This window comes from Taudactylus pleione, unplaced genomic scaffold (assembly GCF_031769625.1).
Source record: "Taudactylus pleione unplaced genomic scaffold, aTauple2 ptg000198l, whole genome shotgun sequence".
NCBI classification, from domain to species: domain Eukaryota; kingdom Metazoa; phylum Chordata; class Amphibia; order Anura; family Myobatrachidae; genus Taudactylus; species Taudactylus pleione.
In genome coordinates this window covers 12,725,001-12,744,818 of record NW_028284600.1, presented here as the reverse complement: position 1 = coordinate 12,744,818, position 19,818 = coordinate 12,725,001, and the positions used below count along the sequence as shown (strand labels likewise).

Sequence of the window (19,818 nt, the reverse complement as noted above, 5' to 3'; positions counted from 1 at the left end):
GGACAGCGGGCCATTCAGCGAGAGGAAGGTAAACAGGAGATATCTGTGATATTAGTGTATGGGGACAGCGGGCCATTCAACGAGAGGAAGGTAAGTAGGAGATATCGGTGATACTAGTGTATGGATATAGTGGGCCATTCAGCGAGAGGAAGGTAAGCAGGAGATATCTGTGATATTAGTGTATGGGGATAGCGGGCCATTTTGCAAGAGAAAAGTAAGCAGGAGATATCTGTGATACTAGTGTATGGGGACAGTGGGCCATTACGCAAAAGAAAGGTAAGCAGGAGATATCTGTGATATTAGTGTATGGGGACAGCGGGCCATTCAGCGAGAGGAAGGTAAGTAGGAGAGATCTGTGATATTAGTGTATGGGGACAGCGGGCCATTCAGTGAGAGGAAGGTAAGCAGGAGATATCTGTGATATTAGTGTATGGGGACAGCAGGCCATTCAGCGAGAGGAAGGTAAGTAGGAGATATCTGTGATACTAGTGTATGGATATAGTGGGCCATTCCGCAAGAGGAAGGTAAGCAGGAGATATCTGTGATACTAGTGTATGGGGACAGCGGGCCATTCCGTGAGAGAAAGGTAAGTAGGAAATATCTGTGATATTAGTGTATGGGGACAGCGGGCCATTCAGCGAGAGGAAGGTAAGTAGGAGAGATCTGTGATATTAGTGTATGGGGACAGCGGGCCATTCAGTGAGAGGAAGGTAAGCAGGAGATATCTGTGATATTAGTGTATGGGGACAGCAGGCCATTCAGCGAGAGGAAGGTGAGTAGGAGATATCTGTGATACTAGTGTATGGATATAGTGGGCCATTCCGCAAGAGGAAGGTAAGCAGGAGATATCTGTGATACTAGTGTATGGGGACAGCGGGCCATTCCGTGAGAGAAAGGTAAGTAGGAAATATCTGTGATATTAGTGTATGGGGACAGCGGGCCATTCAGCGAGAGGAAGGTAAGTAGGAGAGATCTGTGATATTAGTGTATGGGGACAGCGGGCCATTCAGTGAGAGGAAGGTAAGCAGGAGATATCTGTGATATTAGTGTATGGGGACAGCAGGCCATTCAGCGAGAGGAAGGTAAGTAGGAGATATCTGTGATACTAGTGTATGGATATAGTGGGCCATTCCGCAAGAGTAAGGTAAGCAGGAGATATCTGTGATACTAGTGTATGGGGACAGCAGGCCATTCTGTGAGAGGAAGGTAAGTAGGAGATATCTGTGATACTAGTGTATGGGGACAGCAGGCCATTCTGCGAGAGGAAGGTAAGTAGGAAATATCTGTGATACTAGTGTATGGGGACAGCGGGCCAATCTGCGAGAGGAAGGTAAGTAGGAAATATCTGTGATACCTCCTGCTCTACCTTCTTGATAAATGGCCTGATAACTTCATTTCTACAACTGCTGGTGAAAATGTGCATTTTTCAACTGCTTATTTAGAAATTAAGTGATGATTAATAGACCGCTTAGTAACCTATATAGTCTGTTAGCCCATCTTAAATTAAGATTCAACATTCTGATAATTATTATTTGATGTTCCTCAGAAGATTATATTTGTTTGTTGACTTTTTGTTTAGAAGCAGTGCAGTTTTTTAGTAAAATATTTTGTTTATTTATTTCTTTTTTATGGGTGAGACATTATTATAGTCTGCAATTGTCTTTAGAGAGATAAGATTTATCAATCCTCCTAAAGAGGTCACGTGGCAGTGTTGCCCATAGCAGCCAATCAGATTTTTAATACCATTTACCTGTTACATCTTATTAAATGATAGCTAGTATCTGTTTGGTTATAATGGGAAATAACCCCACTTGCCCTTTTTAGAAGGTGCTAAGGACGCCAAAAGTAACAGTGCCCCCTTGAGGCTATTATTATAATTTTCTGGTATTTACATTTTAATCCACTGTTAGAACCGTGAATACACATATAAGAGTAAGATAAAACCTTGTTACTGTAATACCTACAATAATTGTGATACTTCTTAACCTTTGATAGTTAAACAAATTAATTGTTTGTGTTGATAATGATCAAACCAGGTAATAAAACCCACATATCACAGCTCTACTCTCTGCCCAGTCATGTAGCGGTTACAGTGCACGGTTCACACCCATCTGCCGCAAGAGCTTACACCAACTTACCCGATGCATGGTACCTAATAAGGAATTCTTATGTCTGTGCATGTTTCCTACGTAACAAATTATTTTTGTATCCCCCCCCCAAACTATTTAAAAACAAGGTCCCAAAATGAATATGAAAGTATTAGACTTTAATAGAACTCTGTAGATTTTGCTCAAAGAATCTGCACACTGTGTAAAAGGTGGTACTCCAGTTGCTAGGTATACCGCTGTCGCAGATACTAAGCCTGGTTCCGAGTTGCACACAAGTCGGCTGCATGTGCGGCTGTATTGCGTGCTTGGAAAATAAATGTGGATGCCTGTATATACCGTTCAGCCCCTTCTATGCGGCCGCAAGGCTCCTAGCCACCCGCTTGTCAAAGTAGCCGTCATCGCAATGACACGCCCTCATAACATTTGGACTCTGCGCGAATAGACACCCATGCATCTGCAAGCGGTGATGCGACTGAGGGGGTCTATTTACTAAGACTTGGATGGAGATAAACTGAACTTAGATAAAGTACCAGCCAATCAGCTCCTAACTGCCAAGTCACAGACTGTGTTTGAAAAATTACAGTTAGGAGCTGGTGGGTTGGTACTTTATCTCCATCCAAGGCTTAGTAAATACACCCCCTGAGACACATAAAAAAAAAATCTGATTTCCCTGTAGTCGCTCATAGCTGCGTACGCTGAGCACGGGAGCATGCGCAGTGCAAAAAAAGCGCAAAATCCCTTCGCAATATGGACTCTGGGTGCGACTCTGAAGTAGGCCCCCGATTTCTGCCTGTCTTTCTGATATCACACAACGTATTACTTTTACACTCACAATACCTTTGCCTATCTCTTTATGTTATTGTTGTTGTTTTATGTTTTTGTAGCTCTTAGTAAACATGCATGCCAAATATACACCCTGTTGCCAAGTCATATACATTCATGAGATGCCCATTCTGATTGGCCACCTCCTACAGTATGTTATTTATCTGTCTCAGATGCCAAAGGCTGTATACACCTGGCAACAGCGGTAGAATATCCTGCCACAGTAGACAAGTGACCTAGCAACGAAATAACCTTTTCCAAACATGTAAATCACCCATCTTAAGAGATGTAACATGCTTTAATGCCTGCTTTTAACATGCTCTTCCCTATAACACACTGTTTGCCGATAAGTTCCTTTTAAGCAGATTAATGTATTCGTTTAAAAACAAAAAAAAACGCTTTCTCTTCCTTGCCCTAATGTTTATGTGTTATACTTATGCAGACTGTTCACTTCAAACACTTTTGATGCAATCAGAGATGATGCATTCACTGGTCTTCCTCACGTAGAGTACTTGTAAGTATAAGCGCTGAGCCATTACCATCATTATAACTCATATATACAGCACTATTTACCAAAACCAGCAGCAGAGCTGCCTCCACTTTCCATGCCTTATTCATTACTGCTGTTTAATTTTTGATGTAGAAGCATATAAGTGTCTGTGACGTGTAACCCTTCACAGTGAGACGCAGCGGCTGGCATTGTGGTTGTGCGCAGTCTACAAGATCACGCCTATGGAATGTCCCATATAGATGATTACTGTGCTCTTATTTGAGTTATGCAGCTGATATTGGTGAATTCATAGTGAGACGCATGGTAACCCCATCCTGCTCCTTGCATCTTGCATGGTGTCCCCCCACCCCCAACACTTTTGCAGTGCCCTTTTACATCATTAAAAACAAAATCTATTTTAATTAAAATAATCTGCACCTTCAGTAATTATATAACATATCTAAAATCCATACTACTATTTGAAACAAAACAAATATATATAATATATATATATTTATATATATAATATATATATATATATATATATATATATATTGATTTCAAATAGCTCAGTAGCTTTGAACTCATCATCAGAATGTTAGAATGTGACCTGGTTGTGGTACAAAGGACTGATGCTCAGGGGAGGGCTGAAGAGGGATCTAGAACCGTAGTTTCCTGGGCTCTTCATGTCATCCATTAGTGCTGTAATTATTGTATCCAACAGTGCATTAACTCATTATTGTGTATGTGTCTGTGTGTATGGGGAGGGGTATTAATGTACTGTATGCTGACTTCTGCTTGGCCCCCTGGCTAAGTGAGGCCAGCTCGCTCCTATAGATGTTTTGCAGATTAACAAATCTTCTCGTCTGTCTCTTTTTTAGGTTCATAGAAAACAATAAAATAAAAGCAATTTCAAGAAATGCATTTCGTGGACTCAAGTCTTTGATACACCTGTAAGTATTGAACTGACAGTCCAGAATCTGTGGAACCTGATGTCCAGTTTTAACAATGGTGCATTACGCCAGTGTGGCCAGTTATCACTGATAAAGCAGTAATACAGTATCTGAAAAGAGGACTTAACCAATACCCTATACCAGAGGTTCCCAAAGTCCGCCATTACAGTCCATGTTTTAGGGATATCCAAGCTTAAGTCCAGATGGTTAAATCAAATGGATTGAGGTACTAATTAAGTCACCTGTGCTCAAGCATGGATATTCCTAAAATGTGGACTGTAATGGAGGACTTTGGGAACCTCTGCCCTATACTAAATCTATGTATTCCAATACAAAATAATTGCAACTTTACCAGTAACCTGATTGGGGGGGTCTGGTCATGGTTTAGACTCGAGCAATGTTAAGAGGCATGCATATCTAATACTGAGCACAAACTTTTGTTGTCTCCAAATCTAACATTGCTTTGAAAGAATTGCAAATGTTTCCATGACAGGCCTGTAGCTAAGCACGTGGGAGGACAATGCTCAGTGCAGAAGACTGTTTCTTTTAATTTGTCTGCTTACAAAAGTGGGAACAAAAATTCAGCGTTGATATAGGTGGGTGTAACAGTATAACAAAAGTTGTATTTATAGCAATTAATAGAGGATACAAATGGTACAGCTATAAAGCTTGAAGACTTTCACAATTAAAATGCAGCTTCTTGATTAAATGTCACTTTTTAAAGGTCACTTTTGTGTGACTGGCAGATTTATTTTTGCTATTTTTCTCATAGAAAATCTGCATCTACTGTAAGACGAAGATAGCATTTCCCTCACTGGGGTATGATATGTTCTCAGTAATGATACTGGTTCTTAGTGAATAAGGGGCATATGTATAATTTAAAGTTCATAGCATATCCTTGAAAACACATGTTTTCAGGGGATACCTGAATGTACCATGGGGCAGCAGATATTTCTATATCTGCCATGGTCCCTGCCACGGCCGTAGCTAGGGTAGTGCGGCCGGTGCCATCGCACAGGGCACCACAGGTCAGGGGGCGCTATTTGGGCCTGTCAAATTTCTGTTTATTATCATTCTTGCTTGTAGCTTCCTCTTATTTCATCCCCAGCATCTCCTGGCCTCTCCTATCTCTTCCCTGGCCCATCCCCATGAAGCCATGGCCCTTTTTTGGGTGCATTATGTCCCTTTGAAAAATGAGGGGGGCACCAATGCTCTTTCTGGCACAGGGCACCAAAATGTCTAGTTACGGCTCTGGTTCCTGCATTTGCCACAGCACCTGTAGCCCCCATAGGTTTCTATGGCGACTACAAAGCTGTCAGATTTACCAAGATCCAAAATGCAGTTTGGTCCCGGCAGCTAACAACGTCTGAAGATGGTGGCAGCCGCTGTAGCCTATGTGCTACATTTTGAAAAACTTACCGGCAAAGGCTGCTGTACATGAGTGTTGAGTAGACCACGCATGCACAGTAGCTCTGCGGGGGTCCCGATAGAAGAGTGAAACGCCCACTAATGCGTTCTCTTCACTCCAAACACATAGCAGAGATGAGATCCTTTCGGAGGCCCCTGTCCCTTGGTGTTAGTTTTGATACATTTGGGTGGTACATAATTTCTTATTGCAGCAAATAAGATATTACAAATATCAGAAATAACACCTGATAATTGATAAATATGCCCCTTGGTAGGTTACATAAACAGTGATGTTACATTAAGTAATAGGCTGCATTCAGAAAGATGTTACTGCTTCCAAGTGAATTAATAGGCTACATTCTCACTGATGTTACTGCTTCCTAGTTATGTGATAGGCTGCATATTCAGTGATGTTACTGCTTCCTAGTGATGTGATAGGCTGCTGCTTCCTAGTTATGTGATAGGCTGCATACTCAGTGATGCTACTGCTTCCTAGTTATGTGATAGGCTGCTGCTTCCCAGTTATGTGATAGGCTGCATACTCAGTGATGCTACTGCTTCCTAGTTATGTGATAGGCTGCATACTCAGTGATGTTACTGCTTCCTAGTTATGTGATACGCTGCTGCTTCCTAGTTATGTGATAGGCTGCATACTAAGTGATGCTACTGATTCCTAGTTACGTGATAGGCTGCATACTCAGTGATGCTACTGCTTCCTAGTTATGTGATAGGCTGCATACTCAGTGATGTTACTGCTTCCTAGTTATGTGATAGGCTACATTCTCACTGATGTTACTGCTTCCTAGTTATGTGATAGGCTGCATACTTAGTGATGCTACTGCTTCCTAGTTATGTGATAGGCTGCTGCTTCCTAGTTATGTGATAGGCTGCATACTAAGTGATGCTACTGATTCCTAGTTATGTGATAGGCTGCATACTCAGTGATGCTACTGCTTCCTAGTTATGTGATAGGCTGCATACTCAGTGATGCTACTGCTTCCTAGTTATGTGATAGGCTGCATACTCATTGATGTTACTGCTTCCTACGGAAGTGATAGCCTGCATACTCAGTGATGCTACTGCTTCCTAGTTATGTGATAGGCTGCATACTCAGTGATGCTACTGATTCCTAGTTATGTGATAGGCTGCATACTCAGTGATGCTACTGCTTCCTAGTTATGTAATAGGCTGCATACTCAGTGATGCTACTGCTTCCTAGTTATGTGATAGGCTGCATACTCAGTGATGCTACTGCTTCCTAGTTATGTGATAGGCTGCATACTCAGTGATGTTACTGCTTCCTAGGGAAGTGATAGCCTGCATACTCAGTGGTGCTACTGCTTCCTAGTTATGTGATAGGCTGCATACTCAGTGATGCTACTGCTTCCTAGTTATGTGATAGCCTGCATACTCAGTGATGTTACTGCTTCCTAGTTATGTGATAGGCTGCATACTCAGTGATGCTACTGCTTCCTAGTTATGTGATAGGCTGCATACTCAGTGATGCTACTGCTTCCTAGTTATGTAATAGGCTGCATACTCAGTGATGCTACTGCTTCCTAGTTATGTGATAGGCTGCATACTCAGTGATGTCACTGCTTCCTAGTTATGTGATAGGCTGCATACTCAGTGATGTCACTGCTTCCTAGGGAAGTGATAGCCTGCATACTCAGTGATGTTACTGCTTCCTAGTTATGTGATAGGCTGCATACTCAGTGATGCTACTGCTTCCTAGTTATGTGATAGGCTGCATACTCAGTGATGCTACTGCTTCCTAGTTATGTGATAGGCTGCATACTCAATGATGTTACTGCTTCCTAGGGAAATGATAGGCTGCATACTCAGTGATGTTACTGCTTCCTAGGGAAATGATAGGCTGCATACTCAGTGATGTTACTGCTTCCTAGGGAAATGATAGGCTGCATACTCAGTGATGTTACTGCTTCCTAGTTATGTGATAGGCTGCATACTCAGTGATTTTACTGCTTCCTAGTTATGTGATAGGCTGCATACTCAATGATGTTACTGCTTCCTAGGGAAATGATAGGCTGCATACTCAGTGATGTTACTGCTTCCTAGGGAAATGATAGGCTGCATACTCAGTGATGTTACTGCTTCCTAGTTATGTGATAGGCTGCATACTCAATGATGTTACTGCTTCCTAGGGAAATGATAGGCTGCATAATCAGTGATGTTACTGCTTCCTAGGGAAATGATAGGCTGCATACTCAGTGATGTTACTGCTTCCTAGTTATGTGATAGGCTGCATACTCAGTGATATTACTGCTTCCTAGGGAAATGATAGGCTGCATACTCAGGGGCCTATTCATCATTGGAGGCCATATGGCCTCTGATGATTAAGTATTGGTCTCGCTGCGAGGGATACTTAAGTAAAACTTGACACTGAAGCAATTCATCATTGCTCCGGTGCAGGGACAGCTGCTCTGAAAATCAGCTGTCCCCTCGGTTAGTATCGCAGCTATAGAAGTAGCTGCATTACATACAGTACCTCCTCCCCTTCAGCCCGGCTATGCATGCATTACCCGAGGTCACGCATGCGCACAGCTGCCGGGTAGCCCGTGAGAAGGCGGTGGAGGGACCCGCTTGATCCCTCTTTCGCATCCCTGGAACTCCTTCCCATAGGAAAAAGCGGGGCTATGAGAGCAGGCGCCGTCTGAAGATGGCGCTTGTTCTCGGAAGCTAAACTACACTTGTGCACCCTCTGGGTGACCTGGAAAACATGAACTGTTGGTAGCTCTCAAGGACCGAGGTTAGCTACCCCTGATATAGACTATCTGTAGTGTTAATTGTTAATACTGTAATTCGTACACTATCCGGTGTATAAGGAGACCAATGTGTTCATACGAGAACCAGTGCTAAGTTCTACTGCTGCTGCCCCAACCTGAATCCAATGCTCCACAGATCGGGGTACTGAGATGGTGGAATGGTGCCCACATCCTGAAAAAAAACATTAAGCTCAGACGGACTGTCCTACTGCAACATCTAATCACTTCTGTTGATCATTGGCCCTGTCTGGTGTATTACATACACTATGTATGAGTCAGAACGTAGCTTGTTATGTGCTGATCATACCCTCTTCATTGGCGGGCTACACTCACTCTAAAATCAAGCATTTGGGAAACCACTCTCTAGAAATCCTCTGGTACCTCAGTAGCCACTGCCACAACTTGTTGGATACTTAGTTATCGGGGGGCTTTAGGATGAATATTTCTCATAGTGTGTGAACAAAATGCCATGCAAAACTATAGGTTATGAGCTCTGGTCCAGAAAAACTACTTACTTCTGTTTATCAATCCCTGAAAAACCTTATCCCTTTGCCGTTTGATAGAGGCTACCACCGGCGACAGCTATCACCTAGCATCGCCAGCGGTAGCCATGGCCAGCGATAGCTTCCCCACGTATTACAGCAGAACAATGTCACACCTGATATTCAGCAACAATAGATGAAGGAGAAAAGATATCTGTGTAGTTCACATGTGGTTTATTGCTCTATAAACACATGAATATATGCACTTACAATTATAATTATAGTGCTGTGTCTGGAAGGCTGCTTGGATAGAGAGCCTCCATTGCTCAATAAGAAGCCTACTTCCCTGCTGAATGTTGGGGGATTCCAGGAACTGTGCATCAATAATTTGTGTCCTCTGGGGAAAACCTTTATTTATCATTGACTGCACTCCTCTCCCACTTAAAAATTAATATACTTGGGAGATTAATTAAGCTAAATGCTCACTTTAATTATGTATCTATGTGAATGTATATACTATCTGTGTTAGTTTGAACTTATATGCTACGGAACCCTTGTATAAATGAAAGCTAATAATTAATTAACAGTAAACTTGCAGAATTCCCAATGTAAATATAAAATATTGCACCCGTTTCCTATCATACACAATCAGCTGCATTATTACACAGGCTGGCCTCACAGTGTACAATATAACAGGTATTTTAGTAAATAAACTGCAATCACGCACATCTGTGTTTTCGAACAAAAACGATTTCATATTTTCCTGTGAATTCTTTAAAGTGTGTGCTAGCGCCCTCTCCTGGTGACTAACGGAAGCTGCTTTTCTTTTCTCTGGCATTACGGCCCAATTCTCACAGTGGATTTCCTCTACCATTCCCAGGTACCAGTAGGAAATCATCCATCCTCAGATCAGAACTGTTCTTCATCTCTTGATTTCAGTATGCAGATGCTATGATTTCATACTTAATACACTGTCTTGGCTCTTAATACTGATCAGCCAACATTCCCTCCTGTGGTTACATGGAATTAATAATGCCTGACTTTGGGCATCTTATTTTAAGACTCATCCCTTCTGTCAGCAATGTACTCCCTCCCTCGTGACCCAGTCATCCTGTGTATCAGTGTCTCAAAACACCATTAGCTCATTGCTATGGGGATTTTGATCTTGATGAACAGGACCCATATCATTTATCAACAGGTTCCTATTCGGTATACAATCGGGAAGCCGGCTGCCTTAATATCGGCAGCCGGCTTCCCGACTGTCATATCCCGGCGAGGGATGAAATGCCGGGCGTCTAGATGTAGACGCCTGACATTTCCCCGACGCCGGGAGACCGGCGCCCGGCATCCCAATCGAAGGGATGCCGGGCACCGCGAGCGGACAGCCGCGGGGGGGAGGGTTAGGTTTAGGGCACCTAGGGGGACTTAGGGTTAGGCACCCACCCGGGAGGGTTAGGGTTAGGCTAGGGGGAGGGAGGGTTAGGCACCCCCGGGGGGGACTTAGGGCTAGGCACCCCCCCGGGGGACTTAGGTTTAGGCAGCGGGGAAGGGGGGGGGTTAGGGTTAGGCACTTAGAGGGGGGATTAGGGTTAGGCACTTTTGGGGGGAGGTTAGGGTTAGGCACCCCTAAGGAGGGTTAGGGGGTTAGGTTAGTTAGTACTTACCTATCCACGATCAGGATTTCCAGCGCTGTCGGACTTCCGCTGCCGGGAACTCTGCTGTTGTCGGCCAGGCGCTGCCGGGAATCAAACCATGCGGCCGGCGGTATTTCATACCGATTCCTCCTATTCTGTACCTCAACAAAATTATTAAAACCAAAATATTCTGCTGACCTGTTTATTCAGATTCAGTTATACGGTGGTGGATACAGCTGTACATGCGTTTGTACACGTCCCTTCTGGTCAGCAGCCACCGAGACACCACCAACTTCAGAAGAAGAGGAAGAGGAAACAGGTCAGGAGTGAAGTGAGCAGAAGAGGAATAAGAACATGGAGCAGCACAACAGTGGCAAATGTAGGATTTTTAGAGGGGGGTTTCCAAAAGCTTACTTTTAGAGCAAGTGTGGCCAGTCCATGGAAAGGGCATAATTAGCACTTAACCAGCTTTAATATGTGTCAAACAAAGTATATTTTGTGCCATAATTCCAGCATATACAGTATAGGACCAGCGATCACAGTAAGCCATGAGATGCGGCAGTAGGGCCATCCTGCCTGAGCTGAATGTATTTAGTTTACATGTGGGCACCATTCCAGAAATTCTGGGAGTCTGGGGGAGCAGCAGAGAACCTAGCACTGCCATGGACATATATGTACATCATGGTCTTGTTATGCACTGGATAATGTATTATTAGATGGTCTATTGCATTGCACCCCTAACAGTGCATGTTTTCCATATCTCCTAGTTGGTGCACAGGTGTACTGGCTGACTCATGTTAAAAGATCCACAGGTGGTGCTAATTATTTCATTTGCAATACTAAGAAGAACATGCAGCACTAGTTAAATTCTATTATATTACTATTGGTGTGGGCTGGGGAGGGGGGTTTCCAGGCAATCGGAAACCCCTCTACGTTTGCCTATGCACAAGGTGCTAAATGATGGAAGGATGGGGACAAACAGATGGAGAAAGATAGGGAAAGGCACACATAAGGATGAGACAGATGCACAGACACACAATGTGTGTGAGTGTGTGGGGGGGTAGCAGAGGCACACAAGGGGGGTGAAAAATACAATACAAAATTGAAGACAAGGATGAAAAACAGAAAGGGGAAACAGACAGGGGAGCAATAGATGGAGACATACACACAGATGAGGGACAGAATGCAGACAGTTGAACAATGCAGAAAACAGGAGAAGTGCTCAGGAGCTGCACAACCATTGGAACAAGAGTAGAGGTAGGGGAACGCTTGCACAACTTTTGCACATAATAAAGCTTTCAACCCTATGTATACAAAGTGTCTGCATTCTGCCAATTGTGGTGGTCGCATTGCTCTGCAGAGAAAGACTGGCATAAGCTGAACGGAGAGTGGAGAGACACAGGGCTCCATTTACTACAATCCGCATATTGAATGCGGATTGTAGTGTGATATTACCGAGTGAATTCGCATTGCGAATTCAGGCAATATCACAGGGATTTACTATAAATCCCTTGCAGAGACAGAGCTTGCGATAAAGCTCTGTCCCTGCGGATCCCATCCGCACTCTAGTCGCGGTATTTTTTCCGAAAATACAGCGACTAAGGGCCCGCGCTTGCACCTACCGACCACCGCTACTACCCCCCCACCAATGCTAAGCCCCGCCCCCTGGCGCCAAGCCCCGCCCCCGCGACCCCCCCTCCCTTCATTACACTTACCTGCATCCTCCTGGCCTCCGGTGATCTTCTCCGGGCTTCCCGATCAGGTGATCTCCCATACTGCACTGGGGCCCGATCACCTGATGACCGGGCCCCAGTGCACTGTGGGAGACCAGCTGACCGGAGAGGAGCCATCACCGGAGGCCTGATCACCGGTCCCTGGAGTCAGGTAAGTAAAAAAAAAAATTTTTCATTTTTTTTTTCATTTTTTTACAGCAATCAGCTTGCGGTCTGCTTAGACCACACAGCTGATTACTGGTACCGGCTCCCGCCTCTGCTCTCCCCGTTAGAGCAGAGTGGGAGCCCGGTAACCGGGGGAGACCCTGGATAACGCCACCTCCAGGTGGCGTTATTATCACAGGGCTTCCCCCGGTATTTTTTTACAATTTATTTTTAGTAACTATGGTCGGATCACATTTCCCATTACAATTATGGGAAATGCGATCTGCTTTACTAAAAATAAGTGATACTGGGGGTTGGAGTAGAATTTTACTAATTCTACTCCAATTGCCCTGTAGATACTAAAATAATGTGAAAAGGGTGTGAAAACACCCTTTTTCACTTTATTTGAGTAAAAATAATGTTAATAAATAGAGCCCACAGAGAGGAGATGGACTGAGAGGGAGATACATGCAGGAGATGGACTGAGAGGGGGAGACACAGAGAGGAGATGGACTGAGAGGGAGATACATGCAGGAGATGGACTGAGAGGGAGATACATGCAGGAGATGGACTGAGGGGAGACACAAAGAGGAGATGGACTGAGAGGGGGAGATACATGCAGGAGATGGACTGAGAGGGGGAGACACAGAGAGGAGATGGACTCAGAGGGGGAGATACATGCAGGAGATGGCCTGAGAGGGGGAGATACATGCAGGAGATGGACTGAGAGGGGGATACACAGAGAGGAAATGGACTCAAAGAGGGGGAGATACATGCGGGAGATGGACTCAGAGGGGGAGACACAGAGAGGAGATGGACTCAGAGGGGGATATACATGCAGGAGATGGCCTGAGAGGGGGAAATACAGACAGGAGATGGACTGAGAGGGGGAGATACAGAGAGGAGATGGACTCAGAGGGGGAGATACATGCAGGAGATGGCCTGAGAGGGGGAGATATATGCAGGAGATGGACTGAGAGGGGGAGACACAGAGAGGAAATGGACTCAAAGGGGGAGATACATGCAGGAGATGGACTGAGAGGGGGAGACACAGAGAGGAAATGGACTCAAAGGGGGAGATACATGCAGGAGATGGACTGAGAGGGGGAGACACAGAGAGGAAATGGACTGAGAGGGGGAGATACATGCAGGAGGTGGACTGAGAGGGGGAGATACATGCAGGAGATGGACTGAGAGGGGGAGATACATGCAGGAGATGGACTGAGAGGGGGAGATACATGCAAGAGATGGACTGAGAGGGAGAGATACATGCAGGAGATAGACTGAGAGGGGGAGATACATGCAGGAGATAGACTGAGAGGGGGAAATACAGATAGGAGATGGACTGAGAGGGGGAGATACAGATAGGAGATGGACTGAGAGGGTTCAATACATGCAGGAGATGAACTGAGAGGGGGAGATACAGAAAGAAGATGGACTGAGAGGGGGAGATACATGCAGAAGATGGACTGAGAGGGGGCGATACCTGCAGGAGATGGACTGAAAGGGGGAGATACAGACAGGAGATGGACTGAGAGGGGGCGATACATGCAGAAGATGGACTGAGAGAGGGCGATACCTGAAGGAGATGGACTGTGAGGGAGAGACACAGGCAGGAGATGGACTGAGAGGGGGCAATACCTGCAGGAGATGGACTGAAAGGGGGAGATACAGACAGGAGATGGACTGAGAGAGGGCGATACATGCAGGAGATGGACTGAGAGGGAGAGACACAGGCAGGAGATGGACTGAGAGGGAGAGACACAGAGAGGAAATGGACTGAGAGGGGGAGACACAGAGAGGAAATGGACTGAGAGGGGGAGATACATGCAGGAGGTGGACTGAGAGGGGGAGATACATGCAGGAGATGGACTGAGAGGGGGAGATACATGCAGGAGATGGACTGAGAGGGGGAGATACATGCAAGAGATGGACTGAGAGGGGGAGATACATGCAGGAGATAGATTGAGAGGGGGAGATACATGCAGGAGATAGACTGAGAGGGGGAAATACAGATAGGAGATGGACTGAGAGGGGGAGATACAGATAGGAGATGGACTGAGAGGGTTCAATACATGCAGGAGATGAACTGAGAGGGGGAGATACAGAAAGAAGATGGACTGAGAGGGGGAGATACATGCAGGAGATGGACTGGGAGGGGGAGATACCTGCAGAAGATTGACTGAGAGGGGGCGATACCTGCAGGAGATGGACTGAAAGGGGGAGATACAGACAGGAGATGGACTGAGAGGGGCGGCGATACATGCAGAAGATGGACTGAGAGAGGGCGATACCTGAAGGAGATGGACTGTGAGGGAGAGACACAGGCAGGAGATGGACTGAGAGGGGGCAATACCTGCAGGAGATGGACTGAAAGGGGGAGATACAGACAGGAGATGGACTGAGAGAGGGCGATACATGCAGGAGATGGACTGAGAGGGAGAGACACAGGCAGGAGATGGACTGAGAGGGAGAGACACAGGCAGGAGATGGACTGAGAGGGGGAGACACAGGGAGGAGATAGACTCAGAGGGAGGAGACGCTTGCAGGCATTGTGCAGGGAGGCTGAGAGACACATGCAGGAGTTGGCCTGGTAATGGGAGTTACAGGTAGGAAATGGACTTAGAGGGGGTGACACATGTAGGACATGGCCTGAGAGAGGGGTGAGACATTCAGGAGCTGTGCAAGGAGACTGGGAGATACAGACAGGAGATGGACTAAAGGGGTAGAGACAGGGGCTGTGAGACACATAGACAGGAGATGCAGTGTGAGGGGAGCAGAGACAGGAACTGGAGCTGTGGAGATAGAGGAGGCACACAGGATACTTAATGACAGGGACCATGCTCATGCTGATAGATTGGAGTCCAGTCCTCCTGACAGTTCTAGAGGTCAGAGAGAGTAGTTCCACCAACCAGTCAGCATGTGCTGAGCTCTTCCAATCAGAGCTCAGCACATGCCATTGTGCCAAGACTTATGGGAGTAAAGGTGCGTATCCACTAGCAGATAGTGGAACGACAGTACGATTACAACATTGTAATCATACGGTCGTTCCTCTTCCAATGCAGTGCCAACACTAAATGATACGTCGGTCAGTGTAGGCACCCTCCCTCATCCCTGAACATGGTCAATCTGTCGTTATCGGCAGATTGACCAGAATGTTCAGGCGATGATTGATGTTGGAAACGACAAGCGGGAGCGCGCATCGCTGGTCGTTTCCGACATTTTCATATCCGATTTGTGCACCATTAATGAGCAATTGAACATTAACGATATCGTTATCGTTCAATTGCTAATTTTAATCGGCAAGTGGATACCCGCCTTAATTTCTCAGTGTGAGAACTGCAGGGACATCCCCTGCTGCTCTCTCATTTCAACCCTTGTTATGCTGGGTACACACTAGACGATATGTGGATCGGACGACATATTGGGCACATCGTCTAGTGTGTACCCTCAATGTCACTGACGATGCGTGCTCCCATGCATCGTCAGAGACATCGCCCGTTGGACCTGCATGCAAGTCCGACGTGCGACATCGTGTGCGCACTTGCCAATGCCGGCACCCCACCGGGTCACAATGCTTACGAGGTCGGCCTTTACTGAGTTTAGTGCAGCACAATACATCTGGCCCTGCTGGGTCCTAGTGCCCGGCAGCTGCTTCAGCAGTGTGCTCAGCCATGGGCCCCCTGAGAGACCGGGGCCCTGAGCAATGTGCATTCATAACCCAGCCCCCTCCCCCCCTGCTGCCTCCTCCCGTATTCTAGCTCTCTGTGGCTATGTTTTCTGAAAGATGATGCCACACAGCACATGGCAAAGTCTCTGACAAGAGTCCTTGCTCTCTCCTGTGCATGTGCCACCTTTCCGGACACATGGACTGAAAGATGGCTAAGTGATGAGAGCTAGAATAGGAGAGGGGGCAGTTACACAGACCCAACCACCCCCTGTCATGGTAGGTATGGGGAGATGGTGCCCTGCTGTAGAGTGGGGGTGCCCACTGCACAGGGCCCCCTCATCCCTTAAAACGCCTTTGGTAACCCTAGCAGATCTCTTTTCATTTTGTAGTAAGAATGGCAATTTAGGTGGAGTGAGTGAGATGGTAAATTGTTTTTGGATGCAGGAATGGAGTCATTGTGGCTTTATAGCATCTCGTATTTTAGGTAATTCAGGTGTTCACTAGTTATTGAATCCCCCACTACTGTATGTTGGGTGTATTTAATCTGGTAAGGGATTACTATATAAAATCTCACCAATACATGTATCTAAATGCTGACTAACACCTACAGTGTGTCACAACCCTGGCTAGTTTTTACCTTTTGCCTTGAGACTTACCTCTGCCAGCTGCTCCATGCATCTGTGTGTGCAATTCACCTGGGAGATCTGCTCTAAATCATTCTGGCTGTAACACTTCTGTGTATGCATTGGGACTGTGCTTTCCTTTCCACAGTGATTATTCACCTGGGCCCTCCTCTGTCTGTGAACACTGCTATCCTTGATTGGAGTCGCAGGTGTGGTTCTGACTCTCAGTACTGCAGAGATGATTGCTCCCTCTGCATGTTGTGCCCTCCACCACTCAGAGTGCTACAGCCAGACCACCTCACTGTATCCACCAATTCCTGCCAGACCCAGGGTATAAATATCCTCCTCTGATAGCATTCTGGGCCTGAACATCTCATTACTTCCCGTGGTGTACAGATGGTGCTATATCTGTCTCTCTGTGTACTAGTGTATCCCAGGCTCCTGCTGGCAGCAACCCATGGTGCATCTGGAAAACCTGCTGGTTCTCAGACCAGTCATCCTGCTTACAGCAATACCTGGCATATCCAGAAATCCTGCTAACAGCAATACCTGGCATACCTAGAAATCCTGCTAACAGCAATACTTGGCATACCCAGAAAACCTTCTGGTTTCCAGACCAGTTCATCTAGCAGTCCTGCTAATAGCTATACCTGGCACATTTTATAATCCAGTCATCCTCCATTGCACCTGGAGTCCGGTTACCCTCCGGTCCTAACCGGAGTTCCTGCCATCCTTCATTATACCTGGAGTCCAGTTATCTACCCATTCTCCATACGGCTTCCCAGCCGCCCCAAGTAGCTCCCGTGCTACCATCATTCTCCATACGGATTCCCAGCTGCACCAAGTAGCTCCCGTGCTACCAACATTCTCCATACGGCTTTCCAGCCACCCCAAGTAGCTCCCGTGCTACCATCATTCTTCATATGGCTTCCCAGCCGCATCAAGTAGCTCCCGTGCTACCACCATTCTCCATATGGCTTCCCAGCCACATCAAGTAGCTCCTGTGCTACCACCATTCTCCATACGGCTTCCCAGCCGAATCAAGTAGCTCCCATGCTACCACCATTCTCCATACGGCTTCCCAACCGCAACAAGTAGCTCCCGTGCTACCACCATTCTCCATACGGCTTCCCAGCCACATCAAGTCTACCTACTGGTACCCCGTCCAGCTCAGCAAGCTTTCTTGCCGGTCCCAGTCCGGTTTCTCCAAGTGTTCCACTCCAGCATTACAAGTTTCCTGTTCCTGTCATTTACCATCAAAGGTAGTTCTCACTGCCATACAGTTCTTATGCAAACAGAGATATTTACACCATCCATGGTTCCAGTCAAGCCGGTCTCCGCTGAATCCAGTTCAACACCTGAGTCAGGTAACTCTCAAGCACCAATCGTGACACAGTGTACCTAATAATAATTAGTGGAAATACACTAATGGCAGATATCCAATCATTGCTGGCGTTGTGCAAGATAGACTTTCAGGTGGGGTCCCTATCAGCAACGATTTTAGTCTATCACCTGATATTCTACCAGCTGTATTTACAGTACCTAGGGCCTGATGCAGCACAGGTCGCAATTGCAATCGCAGCTGTGTAATCGCACGCAAAGCAGCGGCGAAAATATGCTGTCTGCCACCGCTCAGCCGGCATAGACCACTACTACTTTCTCACATCCGTAATACCTTGCAGTCCTGCGTATACATCGGTACCATCAAAGGACATCGGTCCGTCACACACAATTACAGCAGGTCTGACCAGATGCAGAAATTGTAAGTCGCACGCAGTGAGTACACAAGCTGCGTAGTGGCTAATTTATGCACAGCCATGCAACGGCGTTCAAACAGACAGGCACGCCTGCATTTCTGCAACCTCTCCCCCGTCACCACCCCCAAATGCTCACGGCCTGTCACTCACTCTGCGATGGATTCCTGTCTGCGTGCGTAATAGCAGTGCGATCACGGCACACGGCAATTCGATGCATGAGCAGTGCGCAACAATCGGCCGATCTGCATACGCAGTTGCAATTGCGATCCATGCAGAATTGGGCCCATAGAGTGATTGGGCCCTTTTCAGATTGCTGGTACTAGAAAGTGATCCATTCTTAAATCCACCAATAGGTATCTATAAGAAGATTCTGGACCTCATTCAGAGCCGGACGCTATTTGTGCTCGCTCGTTCATAAAAATGAGCTGGCTATTTAAATTGACCGTTCGCTCTTTGCGGTCTGTTGACGCCTCCATGTCTGAACGAGCGAACAAAACATGCGGTCGTTATTTTTCAAAAGACGCCCCCTGGCCGCTCGCATCATACGTCATCTCCGCTATTTATTAGATTAATCGAGTACATCGAACGGCGTCTGAACTGCTCGCTATTCTTGTGGTTGCATTTTCCTACCGCAATCATGCGAGCAGTTCTGGCTAAAAGACACCCAACTGACGTGGTCGATGACGCTGCTTTGTTAATTATGCACACCCTTAAAACGCCCGTTTTGACCGTTTGGCACGCCTGCATTCTGATCTCCACTCCCCGTTTTCAAGCACCTTCCCCTGTTACCACCCACAAACGCCTCACTCTGTCACTCAAAATAGCAGGCATTCGCTATTTTGCGAGCACACGATTTTTGACCGCACTGACTGGTTCGCGCATGCGTATTAAAACCCGTACGCATGCGCAGTTGTGCGAACATCGCTCGGAGCGAACGAGCGGCTGCTTACGAGCGGCTCTGAATCAGGCCCTCTGTTCCTAAAGTACCTTAAAAAAAATCAGGATCTGATTTGTAATTTATCAAGTGGATTCTTAAAAGTTGCCACATACTTAGATGCTTAAATTTATTATATTGCTTTCTATAGACCAACAAAACACAATTAAGGTAATATACAAAGTCCACTGGAGGCGAACATAAAACCATCAGTATAGATTTACGCCGGTATATATAATTGCAGAGATAGCCCTAGACATAGGCAAACTAGGCAA

The 19,818-nt window shown here is 46.2% G+C and overlaps 1 protein-coding gene across 2 annotated transcripts in view; it reads left to right on the top strand.

The window, feature by feature from the left end:
* The window catches only part of LGI1 (leucine rich glioma inactivated 1), a 61,839-nt gene that overhangs the window by 26,218 nt on the left and 15,803 nt on the right, over positions 1 to 19,818 (top strand). The window contains exons 4-5 of one of the 2 annotated variants that reach the window (XM_088476908.1): positions 3,373 to 3,444; positions 4,302 to 4,373. In XM_088476908.1, the coding sequence (XP_088333034.1) occupies positions 3,373 to 3,444; positions 4,302 to 4,373 (144 nt within the window). The remainder of the gene's footprint in view (positions 1 to 3,372; positions 3,445 to 4,301; positions 4,374 to 19,818) is intronic. The other variant, XM_088476909.1, reaches the window with a different exon arrangement.